Here is a 13,396-nt window from a genome sequence, read left to right on the forward strand (position 1 = left end):
TCACAGAGGTCAGACGTTTCTTGTAGTTGGCCACCAGGTTTGCACACATCTCAGGAGGGATTTTGTCCCACTCCTCTTTGCAGATCTTCTTCAAGTCATTAAGGTTTTGAGGCTGACGTTTGGCAACTCGAACCTTCAGCTCCCTCCACAGATTTTCTATGGGATTAAGGTCTGGATACTGGCTAGGCCACTCCAGGACCTTAATGTGCTTCTTCTTGAGCCACTCCTTTGTTGCCTTGGCCGTGTGTTTTGGGTCATTGTCATGCTGGAATACCCATCCACGACCCATTTTCAATACCCTGGCTGAGGGAAGGAGGTTTTCACCCAAGATTTGACGGTACATGGCCCCGTCCATCGTCCCTTTGATGCGGTGAAGTTGTCCTGTCCCTTTAGCAGAAAAACACCCCCAAAGCATAATGTTTCCACCTCCATGTTTGACGGTGGGGATGGTTTCTTGGGGTCATAGGCAGCATTCCTCCTCCTCCAAACACGGCAAGTTGGGTTGATGCCAAAGAACTCCATTTTGGTCTCATCTGACCACAACACGTTCACCCAGTTGTCCTCTGAATCATTCAGATGTTCATTGGCAAACTTCAGACGGGCATGTATATGTGCTTTCTTGAGCAGGGGGACCTTGCGGGCGCTGCAGGATTTCAGTCCTTCACAGCATAGTGTGTTACCAATTGTTTTCTTGATGACTATGGTCCCAGCTGCCTTGAGATCATTGACAAGATCCTCCTGTGTAGTTCTGGGCTGATTCCTCGCCGTTCTCATGATCATTGCAACTTCACGAGGTGAGATCTTGCATGGAGCCCCAGGCTGAGGGAGATTGACAGGTCTTTTGTGTTTCTTCCATTTGCGAATAATCACAGAAACTGTTGTCACCTTCTCACCAAGCTGCTTGGCGATGGTCTTGTAGCCCATTCCAGCCTTGTGTAGGTCTACAATCTTGTCCCTGACATCCTTGGAGAGCTCTTTGGTCTTGGCCATGGTGGAGAGTTTGGAATCTGATTGATTGATTGCTTCTGTGGACAGGTATCTTTTATACAGGTAATAAACTGAGATTAGGAGCACTCCCTTTAAGAGTGTGCTCCTAATCTCCGTCCGTTACCTGTATGAAAGACACCTGGGAGCCAGAAATCTTTTTGATTGAGAAGGGGTCAAATACTTATTTCCCTCATTAAAATGCAAATCAATTCATAACATTTTTGACATGCGTTTTTCTGGATTTTTTTGTTGATATTCTGTCTCTCACTGTTCAAATAAACCTACCATTAAAATTATAGACTGATAATTTCTTTGTCAGTGGGCAAACGTACAAAATCAGCAGGGGATCAAATACTTTTTTCCCTCACTGTATGTGTGTTTTCCATCTTGAACCCTTCCCGTGTACCTCAGCCATCATCTGTGTGTAAACGAATACCGTTGGATACGCTATAGGGGAGTCCACAGCATGCTGTAGGTACAGTATGTATTTAACATTTGTTATGGCAGATAAATGTGTGTGAGAGTGAAAAAATACAGAGGCTCACCTGAAGAGAGCTGTGATGGGAAACCAGCAACTGACAATAGCATGGGGAGCGTGTGTGTGTGTCTGTGTGTGAGCATGCACGTGTGCTGAAAATGCAGTTATGATGTAGATTTCTCCACCTGAACAAGATGTGTGACAGCAGATGTTGTGACTAACAAATATCTCTCTCTCTCTCTCTCTCTTGTGCTCTGTTTTTCTCTCTCTCTCTCTTTTTCTCTCTCTCTCTCTCTCTCTCGATTTCGCTCTCTTTCTCCCCTCTTCCATCTCCCCCTTGGCAGAGGCATCCATCTTGAGTTATGACGGCAGTATGTACATGAAGGTGGTGATGCCCCAGGTGATGCACACAGAGGCTGAGGACGTGTCTCTGCGTTTCATGTCCCAGCGGGCCTACGGCCTGCTCATGGCCACCACCTCACGGGACTCGGCCGACACGCTGCGTCTTGAGCTGGACGGGGGCCGGGTCAAGCTCACGGTCAACCTAGGTATCGTATGACATTACAGACTACGCCACGTGTTAAAAAAATGTGGCACTCTCTTTCTCTCTTCGTTCAGTGTCTCTATCCTTCCATCATTATTATTTCACTTTCTTATTTAAACTCGTAGTTTGGTTTGGTTCTTAGAGTAAAAGGATCGCAATAATATAAGGAGTAGTGATTCAAAAAATATATTTATACTTTTATTTGCATGGACTTTATTGTGATATATGTCATTAGATATAGATTGATTAACACTCTGTATAGAAAGTACTATACTTTTTAACTAGACCTTTGGGGCTTTTTTTAAGCTATTTCATTCTGAAAGTTCTTGTCATTGATAAATATGCTGTCTGGCCCATCTTTTGAACAGATAAACCATAGCCATTGTCATTTTGAGACAGTCACAGCACCCGTAGATATCATTAATTGTAAACTATATCTTAAATGTTCATTTGAAGTCTGAACAGCGCACTATTTCTGAGTATCACACTATGGCTGATTTGCACACTATTGTTATTATAATATAGTATATAAAATACATCTTTATAAGCATTGTGCCGTGCTGTGACTTTCTAAGAGGTGACTTACTCCAACTGATTCTCAGTTCATCATCGACAGGAAATTGAGAAAGAAAAAATCTCAACTTTACATTTTCAACTAACATCATCTTCTTGTCTTCAAGTTGAGAATTCTTGGCTTTTGATTTTGGGTTTGTTCTCCTTCTATTTGTTTATGGTGTACACATACTATATACGCTCTCTATGTACATCTAGCTATCAACTCCATTTTCCCATCATGCTTTGTCAAAAGATGGTATTCACCCCTTCAAAGGCCTTAAGCCTGCGGCCCGTCAGGCGAACAGCCCGAGAACAGAGCCCAGCCAAACCTGCAGCTGGCTGCCCCCCAGGCAACCTTCCTTCTCTCTTTTTTACAAACACACCACTGTGTTACAAAAAGGAAAGAAGCACTAGTATACATAACCTATATTTACACACTATTTGTCTTTAACATTGATTAAAGCTTTAATAAAGCTGGATATTTGTCATAATAGTTTGTAGTGTGCTTCGTTGTTATAGTACCTACAGTAGCAATTGATAGACTATATTATGCACACTAAATATTACTTTAGTCATCAAAGTATTTTATTAAGAAGAAACTGCATTGCAACTACAAAAATTGGCTACACAAAAATTGGCTACACAATTCACTTTTGGTATCAAATACAATATCAATAACAAGCATCACATATCCACATTTAAGTGTTGAAGAGATACATATTCTTGATATGTTTATCTAAACCCATATTATACATTGTTTCATAGAAACAACCTACATTGTATATAATATTTACGCATTTTAGAAGATGCTTTTATCCAAAGCGACTTAGTCATGCGTGCATACATTTTACGTGTGGGTGACCCCAGTGGGAATCGAACCCACACCCCTTGTAAGCGCCACGCTCTACCAACTGAGCAACACAGTCTCTATACTGTACTGTTAGATATGAGGGTCTTATGCCTCTGCATGGTGCTGGTGCTGATTGGATCGCGGCTGTTCGCTCCCACTTTTCTGTTGCGGTTGACGACACATGAACCCACCAGCCACATGGTGACCAACCCAGAATGTCCCTTGCAGGATCCCATAGGCCAACTCAAAATGTCCGTCCACAGAAACCTGTAGCCCTTATAACAGGTAGGAATTTGTTGTCAGCGAAGGAACTATTCAATTATCTTTCACTAGTCCATTCGCTTTTTTAAATTGATCATCTTGGAAATATTTTGCTCCAAAATAATAAAAGTGTTGTTAACACTTTTGTTTTATATTTAAGTTTATTCAAGTGTCAAGTAGAATAGCATTGCACTGTTTCAAAGATCTGTGGCTCCAATATGAATAGCTATCACCACCTTCTTGCTAATATCAGATATATGATTTTAATTGCCTGTTTAGTCAACAAGTTGGTGTGAAGGCTTCGGAGCTGGAGACTTTGAGTTTAAAATCAAAGTGAAAACTATTCCAAAATGGAAATCTATGCTGGGTTGGAGAATCTATGTGGTTGGTAAAATAAAAGCGGCCATTTTTAAAATGTTGACAGCCAGTGTCCTTGTTATGCAGCTTTAAATAAATTACATTTGCCCATATGTGTATAATCTAAGTGTTATAGCGGTGGTCACAAAACTAAGTTAATTTCATAACTTAAACAAGTGCTGCAAAAGCGCTATGTACATTTTACCATACAACACCCAACTAATCCCCATGTCAGCCATAACTATTGTATATGGACCAAAGATTTGACATTTGTGAATATATTCATTCTACCTCATACTTATTGCTACATTACCAGTTATTACAATCATATTGCAATTGCAGTCACACTTGTAGAATTCAAGCCAGCCATTTGTAATCTAAGCGAACAGTCTAGCACCTGAAAGTCTATATAGGACTCCCCCCCCCCACCTCCCCCCTACAAAATGGCCGCCTCTCTGCATGTGGACGTCCCCGGAAGGGTGGAATTCTTGTTTTTGGATGTCTGCAGCTATAACCTTGAAGGATGCAATTTCATCTGTCATTTATTCTTCCCCATCTAGACTGTATCAGGATAAACTGTACTTCCAGTAAGTTAACACTCAAGTTTCATTTTGCTCTTGTATTATGATACTCTGCTGTTTAAAGGAATGTGTTATTTGAAGTGTGTCTTTCTCTAATCCCTATGGTGTTGGTTGGAGAAGGGGTGTGTCTGTCAGTTGAACTGGTCAGACCATCAATAGATCACGGACAACAGAAACACTCAAACTGGAAACAGACAGTCAGGGTGGTGATTTGTTAATCTCTTAGGTTTTAGTTTTATGTGAGGCCATATTTTATGAAATAAGAACATTTCATGTTATAATGTCCCGTGACAGATTTTTTCCCCCCGCATGAATGTATTTTAGTTATATAGGAAGTTCTACTGTAATGAAAGTTTGATTTAGCGTTTTTTTGCTGCAATATGCATTCCCTTTTTAGAGATGGATAATTATATAACCCTTTTCAAAAATCCTATATGGCAGATACAATGTTTAGCGTTTTGGTTTTCATCATGAAGTTGAGATTAATAAATCACCACTTGTTACGTAACTAAACATTTGAAAATTCTTACATGAAAGAGCTTCATCGTAGGTGGACAACATAGAATACATATACTTATTCTACTGCAATATATATGTGTTGTAGAATAAGTAACTTGAATATACACAATTATAAACATATATATATATATATAAAGATGTTATACTATTCATATAGTGTATGTCCTCTTCAAGTGAAATGCGACAAATTAGTTAATGGTTTAATTATGATTATATCAGTGTCATGCTACTGTACGATTTCTTTAATGTGTCAATTTGGTGAGCTCTGTTTGCATCTAAACATGTGTCTCTATGTCAGAGCTTTAGTACGACACTATACTACACCCAGGTATATTAAGTGTCCATACTGTTGGGGAGTAGGTCAACATGAACTGCTTTTACTCATGAATAGGGCTCGGAAACCTTTAGTGTACAGTACTGTCTCTGTCCTGTCTGTCTGTCTGTCTGTCTGTCTGTCTGTCTGTCTGTCTGTCTGTCTGTCTGTCTGTCTGTCTGTCTGTCTGTGTGCGTGAAGGAGTCAACATACTATTGCCATGGATGATGTTTTCAAAGGTGCACAACAACACATGTCTCTGTAGTCAAGAGTCGTTATGAGGTTTTTTTAATTGTCAGACACTAGAATGAAAAGTACATTTTAAGTGCTGCACATTAGTTTCAAAGCTCTCGACAGACTAAGAGCACGTGAGGACTGAGGTCTTTTATGTAAGAGACGCGTTCAGTATGTGTGTGTGTGTGCACGTGTTCCTGCGTGCGTGTGTGTCCACGCGTTCCTGTGTGCATGCTTGTGTGTGTGAGTGACAGATATGATTACTGTTATTGTACATTCGGCTCCTATAATGTCTGATGCTAATTGCTGCAGTAAATTGCTGTGGCATTTCAGGACAAAGAGTGGAATCCAGATTTGACATAATGTCTTCTGCTGGGTAGCCCACCTGGAAAAGAAAATCAAGGTGGTCTCAGAAATAAACCCACAGTACCTTTCCAACCACTTATATTTTTACCCCCATTGTAATATTGTGTGAAATGAGGCCTATTTTGTGATTTAAGAGCTACTCTGAGCTAATAGTCTTAGTTATAAAAGAGCTGTACAGTACACCTTAGTTATGAGTAACATTACGAGCATTACCCCGAAATGATGTGATGACATTACTGTGCCCAATAACCGCCACCTTCAAAACTAAAAGTCAAGTTGTTAACACTCCCGAATGACAGCACAAGGAAACGAGAAACCGTCCAAATCAGTGCAGCATCCCTCCAGGGGTTCCGAGCCCATGTGGTTGTGTCTGCCAGACTCTGTTTGTGTCGGCTGGTTTAAATCAACAGCACACCCATGACAGGGTGAGAACACACGGAAGTGTCCCGGAGAATATCGCTCCTGCTGAAGCTCCTGTATCTCCTGTCATTACAGAGGCCAGATAAGTAGTGTCGGACACACACACACACCGTCAACTGCTCGCACACGCACACGGTAGTGCAGTAGACTGTCTAGATCACTGGGCTTTACTGGTGCTTAGAGGGATTCTGGTTAAACCAAGCTGAAGTCCAAGCGATCAGCTCTGGGGCGTTACCTGGCTGTGAGAGATACAGTAATAACCTAGTATACGTGTAGGTAACACTACAGTCCTCTTTGAACTACGTAGTATTCATCTACTAATAACAGATTTTGAAAGTATTTGGAAGGTATTTCCAGACCCTATGATGAGTAAAAGCTGTGTAATTGTTACATTGACTGCAGTGTTTTTCTGCTGAGTACATATTTAAAATCGTACGTTTCCGCAGTGAGGGTGCTATTCCAGTGTGCAATCACAATTTAAGAAATATTGTTGTAGAAAAATGTATTCGTTGTTGCTTTTTACCAAAATAACCAAACCTTTGTTTTCCACAGTAACACACCAGTACACATGTAATTTGAAAAGTGAAAATGCAAAAATGATCCCAATTTGAAAATGAATCAGAATACAAATCAACTTGACATGTTCAAGGTGCTCTGCTATCATCATCCCCAATATATGCCTTGAATTACACCCGCTCTTTTGAGTCGTTACAAATAAGGCCATTATATCACCTCCTTCTATTGGAAAAGGCCCACTATAACAGCCCCTATTGGAAACTGGAAAGCAACTGGAAAGCAAAGGTTTGGTTGGTGAGGCAGGACAACATTAACTTTGTGACCAACCATCGTTCTCAGGCAAGGGACCAGAGACCCTGTATGCTGGGCAAAAACTCAATGATAATGAGTGGCATACGGTCCGCGTGGTCCGCCGGGGCAAAACCTACAAGCTCACGGTGGACGATGACGTAGCAGAAGGTACTATACTAGCTACAGTCTGAGAGAAAGTTCCTCATCTGCCACTGTTTGTATGGGTGATGTGTCTGGTGTTCTCATTTAGTTTAAGGCTTACGGGAATTACAGAATTAGCTAATTAACATGAACTATCCTTCTAGGGGTTTTAAATGTTATTTGAAATAGTTATTTGAGAAAGGTGACTGTAAACTGTTGACATCTATTCATATGTCTGAATTGTTCTCGCGGAGTTTATTCAGTTGTACTATTAGATTGTAGTCACCCGTATCGTACCGGAAATTCACCGCCTCTTTAAATTCAACCCTTTTTTGTTAGTATCAGACAGTGTTTTCTTTTTCTTTTCTTTTTTCTTTTTCCTTCTTTTTCACTTCATCCCCTACTCCAGGCCAGATGGCGGGTGACCACACCCGGCTTGAGTTCCACAACATCGAGACGGGCATCATGACGGAGAGACGCTTCGTCTCGGCCATCCCCTCTAGCTTCATCGGACACCTGCAGAGCCTCAGGTTCCTCTTTTGTTATACACTTTCTGCTATATACTGTTCTAAACGTTGTCACTTCACCCAGAAAGACATAACAGTATACAAGATACAAGCTGTTTACAGGCAATGCGAACAGATTTCAATGTGAGTACTACGCCATCGCATTGGATGTGTTGACATGGTGTCAGTTTTGGTGAGACCATATCTAAATCAGTTAACATGGCTGTTGCTTCACTTCAGCAGATCTTGTCGATATACGTTTGCCGCTAGTGAATGACAAGTCCTTCCAGTTAGCAAGAAAGTGGTTTAGTTGATCTGTTTTAAATGCATCCGATAATACATTTTTCAAATAGAACTTTCTTCCAATCTATTGACTCCAGGTTCAACGGCATGCTGTACATTGATCTCTGTAAGAACGGAGACATCGACTTCTGCGAGCTAAACGCCCGGTTTGGCATGCGCTCCATCATCGCTGACCCTGTGACCTTCAAGTCCAAGAGCAGCTACCTGAGCCTGGCCACCCTGCAGGCCTACACCTCCATGCACCTGTTTTTCCAGTTCAAAACCACCTCCCCGGACGGCTTCATAATGTTCAACAGTGGAGACGGAAACGACTTCATCGCTGTGGAGCTAGTCAAAGGGTGAGTGGGATCCGACCTGGTCTTAGACTTTGTTGTTAATTACGTTTTTTGTTTGTTTTTGTCACCACCACTATGAAGGACAGTAGGTGCACACAGGGACGGTATTACAGTAGCATATAACAATATGTTACAATAAGTGACATATACTGTAATTAATATGTATATGGACACCCCTTCAAATTAGTGGATTCGGCTATTTCAGCCACACCCGTAGACAAACATTGGCAGTAGAATGGGCTGTACTGAAGAGCTTGCAATGTGGCACTGTCATAGGAAGCCACCTTTCCAACAAGTCAGTTAGTCAAATTTCTGCCCCGCTAGAGCTGCCCCGCTCAATTGTCAGTGCTGTTATTATGAAGTGGAAACGTCTAGGAGCAACAACGGCTCAGCCGTGAAGTGGTAGGCCACACAAGCTCACAGAACGGGACCGCTGATTGCTGAAGCGAGTAGATCACCATGCGCAATACCAAGCGTTGGCTGGAGTGGTGTAAAGTTTGCCGCCATTGGAGTGATGAATCATGCTTCACCATCTGGCAGTCCGACGGACGAATCTGGGTTTGGCGGATGCCAGGAGAACGCAACCTGTCCGCATGCATAGTGCCAACTGTAAAGTTTGGTGGAGGAGGAATAATGGTCTGGGGCTGTTTTTCATGGTTCAGGCTAGGCCCCTTAGGGAAATCTTAACCTCACAGCATACAATGACATTCTAGACGATTCTGTACTTCCAACTTTGTGGCAACAGTTTGTGGATGGACATTTCCTGTTTCAGCACGAAATGCCCACGTGCACAAAGCGAGGTCCATAGAGAAATGGTTTGTCGAGATCGGTGTGGAAGAACTTGACTGGCCTGCACAGAGCCCTGACCTCAACTCCATCGAACACCTTTGGGATGAATTGGAACGCCGACTGCGAGCCAGGCCTAATCTCCCAACATCAGTGCCCGATCTCACTAATGCTCTTGTGACTGAACGGAAGCATGTCCCCGCAACATACCATGTAGTGTATAACTACAATGGTTATATGTCACCATTTTGACATATTCTAGTTCCCATACTCCACTCACAGAGGCCTAGAGGTCATCTCCTCTGCTGCGCCACTCCCATCAGTCAAGCAGGTGTTCTATTCAGTAACCAGACTGACTTTTGACCTCCCTCAGGTACATCCACTACGTGTTTGACCTTGGCAATGGGCCTAACGTCATCAAGGGTAACAGCGACCGGGCTCTCCATGACAACCAGTGGCACAACGTGGTCATCACCCGTGACAACAGCAACATCCACACGCTGAAGGTGGACGCCAAGGCAACCAGCCAGGTGGTCAATGGAGCCAAAAACCTTGACCTGAAAGGTAGAGTATATAACAGAGGTGGTTCAGTGAACCATGTGGGATGACTAACCTTGCTTGAGACCTGAATACCCATGTCCCAGGGCTAATGCCTGGGCTTTAGCTCAATGGGCTATTGTGGTTTTGAGTCGCACACGTCCACCCTGGTTGGTTATGTAGAATTTTTACAATTAGTTATCGTAAAACACTCTTTAAAAACATAATCTATTTGCAAATAACAGCTTAAACAGGACCGTAAAACAAAGCATTACCAGGACTGTAAAATAAAAGACTTAGTGATAAAGCTCGACTCTGTCAGTACATGTTGGTGTCCTCTCTCCTCCTCCCTCCAGGTGACCTGTTTATCGCTGGGCTGGGCCCTGGTATGTACGGTAGCCTGCCCAAGCTGGTGGCGTCCCGGGACGGCTTCCAAGGCTGCCTGGCCTCTGTGGACCTCAACGGCCGCCTCCCTGACCTCCTCCAGGACGCGCTGTTCCGCAGCGGGCAGATCGAGCGAGGATGCGAAGGTACACCCTCCCTCAAAACCATGTCCGACTCGGACTTCAGCTCAAACTCAAACTACAACCCAAACTACAACCCCAGAAACAACAAAAACGTCAACGACAGCTCAGGGAGCCCATTCTTCCTCCTTAACTCCAACAGTAGCTCCACCTCCCTTGTACCTTACGCTCCCTCGTCCATCCTACTAACACTGCTGGTCACCTCACTCACCACCCAGACAGCCCTCTGTTAGTTAGAGCAGGGCTGGACATTTACAACCACCAACAACTGCCATTGTTACAGTAGGTACAGTAGATGTTGACCCTAACCAATGGTGAAGGGTCAGTATTAATTCATCCTAATGTATAAAGAAGTTAGGAAATGATAGATATGTGGTGACGGGTAACTTCAACCTTGAGGACCAGACCTAGCTCATATCGGCCACATTGGTCGCACAATGATGATGTCACATCAGCACAGCTCAAAGCAGCATTACAATAACATGAGTAAACATTAGCACAAGCACAACCAGGTGCTCCATTGTTGATTTTGTTGTTTTGAGATGTTTACCTTTTTTATTGGTGTTTTAGGAGCTCGTCATGATTGATAACTACAGTCATGTTTCAGAAAGACAAAAAATACACATAAAGAAAAAACTTGTGTAGAAGTGTTTCTGTACATACAGGACAGGGAGCTACCGGTATGTTGATTATGTCCGTTTTGTATACAAAACGTTTGATTGTGTGGGCATGTAAGTGTCATGTGATCAATTACTATTTTGTGCTGTATTATAAGTCCTTGTCATACATAGCTAAGATTGGCTATTTGTTGATTTAACACACTATACTGTACAACCCAAATTTACATACAGTTTGTACTCATATCCAGATTAGAAATGTAATCGGCTATTCTTGCCCAAGCAACAATACAACTATAGAGAATAGTATGAATAAGAATTGTAATATCTCTATGGAGCCATATGAAAACCCCAGATATGATACAACAGCTTGTATGCAATGTGCGCACACAACTAAAATGCCAAAAGTTTCAGTTTGTTTAGCGTTTATTTTAAATATTCCATGCATATCAACTAGCCGAAGACGGCCTATTGAAATATTTTTGCACTAGCATCACATTTCATTCAAATTAAGAATTATCGCTGCAAATACTCTATGCTCTTTTGATTATTCTTCAAGTATCATTTTTCGTTAATATGGTTTTTGGTCAGTTGGGCGAGTTTCCTGAGTCATAAGAGTTTGCACGTGAATCACTTTGTTTTCTGAACATTTATTTCCCTTTTTCTTTTGTGTGAGTGTTTTCTCATCTTGTTTTTGATTTCAATCTATCTGTTGCGTATCTGTTCTTCTGTTTTCTTCTTTGTTCTTTTGAAAATACCATATCAGAGAGCCACATAACGGTGCAGTATATACCTAATGTACCTTTTAACATTATGACTATTGTACAGGATATCTACAACTCAATAGTTATATCCCCCGTAAGTCTTCCTCTCATTACAAGTCTGAATGTTACTTTGGGAGATACAGTATACTCCGTGATGTATGTGTGAAATATCTGTTTATTTAATCTTCACAATAAAAGCTCATACGTCATATTTATTTGGTCTTCTGTTGTATCACATCCATGGCATTTCTTCTTTGTTGTAATGTGTTTGTCTGTGAGTGGTTGTGAGAATGTGTGCGCGCATATTTGCGTCGGTGTGTGTATTTTCACTTATTCTTTTGCTAAATCATTGTCATGTAATGAACTTTCCTGTCAAGAATAATGGCAGGGTAGTCAGTTGGGTTTTGGAGCACATAGTTCAACAGCAGATGATCAGCATGATCAAAAACTATGATTTTATGAACAGTGTTGTAGGCACACAAAAAAAAATGAGTCCATGATTTCAAGGTAAAAATTTGTTGTAGTACAAAAAGTTTCAAGTTCAACAAAAATGAACCAAAGTTAATTACTAGCAACCTGATGGCAGGCAAAACACCCAAACACTGCAACACTGCAGAAAGACTCGCAGCCGAGTCTAGAGCAGGGATCATCAACAATATTCAGCCGCCAGCCACTTTTTTTATTGAGCGGATGGTGGTGGGGGGACATAATTGCTATTAATTCATTTGTAGGCTTCAAATTGACCGATTAAAAAATCCCAAACAGATGTAATATTTAACATAATCATTTCAAACCTTGCTTACATTTGTATACGATCACATGTTATTATGCTTTTTTAAATATTTTTTATTATTGTTGGACATACAGGAAATCAGCTCCAAGTGATTTGAATTTTGGAAATCTGTTCCCAAGTATTCCCAAAATTCAAATCACTTGGAGCTGATTTCCTGGTGTTTTATGTCCAACAATTAAAAAAAAATTGTAAATACATTTGCTCAGAAAACCTGGGTGGGGCACAGAAATCCACCCGCAAGCCAAATTCGGCCTGCTGGCCACCAGTTAGGAAACCCTGGTCTATAGCCTACCTGGGACGCTAAAACAACTCAACATTGTCTATACACAACCAACAACACTATCAGAATGAATGATCCCAAACAGTCTGTGGGAACTACACTGGGCCCGGTTTCCCATAAGCATGTTCAGGTTAAGTTCATCTTAGAACATTCATAGGAGCATTGTTTAAATCATTCTTACTAAAAACCATTCTTACTAAAGTTGTACTTACTAAATGTTCGTATTTACGGACTGCCTCAGACCACTTGTACAACAGCCAACGCCTCCATCCCACTCACATTGATTTACGTTTCGGTACATCAGAAGGACATCGCAGAGGCAATTGCAGTGTGTTCTGTGTGCTGCATCAAACTGCGTGTGTAGACGGCTTGACAGCAATGGTAGCAGAAGGTGAATGTTTAACTTTTATTGCACACATATCCAGATGACGACGCGTACATACCATTTTGTGCAATGGTACAGTAGGTGTGATCGAGGCGTATGCGATGCCCTTTTGCATCACTTTATACGCAGAAGACCTCCCGGCTAAACATAAAA

The 13,396-nt window shown here is 41.7% G+C and overlaps 1 protein-coding gene across 22 annotated transcripts in view; it reads left to right on the forward strand.

Annotated features, from left to right (window-relative positions):
- nrxn3a (neurexin 3a) overlaps positions 1–13,396 on the forward strand; it is a 437,732-nt gene that overhangs the window by 155,298 nt on the left and 269,038 nt on the right. For 19 of the 22 annotated variants that reach the window (XM_071365150.1, XM_071365152.1, XM_071365149.1 and 16 more), the window contains exons 11-17: positions 1,810–2,013; positions 4,593–4,619; positions 7,321–7,440; positions 7,823–7,943; positions 8,300–8,560; positions 9,717–9,907; positions 10,237–10,410. In XM_071365150.1, coding sequence (XP_071221251.1) covers positions 1,810–2,013; positions 4,593–4,619; positions 7,321–7,440; positions 7,823–7,943; positions 8,300–8,560; positions 9,717–9,907; positions 10,237–10,410 — 1,098 coding nt within the window. The remainder of the gene's footprint in view (positions 1–1,809; positions 2,014–4,592; positions 4,620–7,320; positions 7,441–7,822; positions 7,944–8,299; positions 8,561–9,716; positions 9,908–10,236; positions 10,411–13,396) is intronic. The other 3 variants (XM_071365137.1, XM_071365135.1, XM_071365136.1) reach the window with 1 other exon arrangement.

Source organism: Salvelinus alpinus, chromosome 25 (assembly GCF_045679555.1).
Source record: "Salvelinus alpinus chromosome 25, SLU_Salpinus.1, whole genome shotgun sequence".
Taxonomy (NCBI): domain Eukaryota; kingdom Metazoa; phylum Chordata; class Actinopteri; order Salmoniformes; family Salmonidae; genus Salvelinus; species Salvelinus alpinus.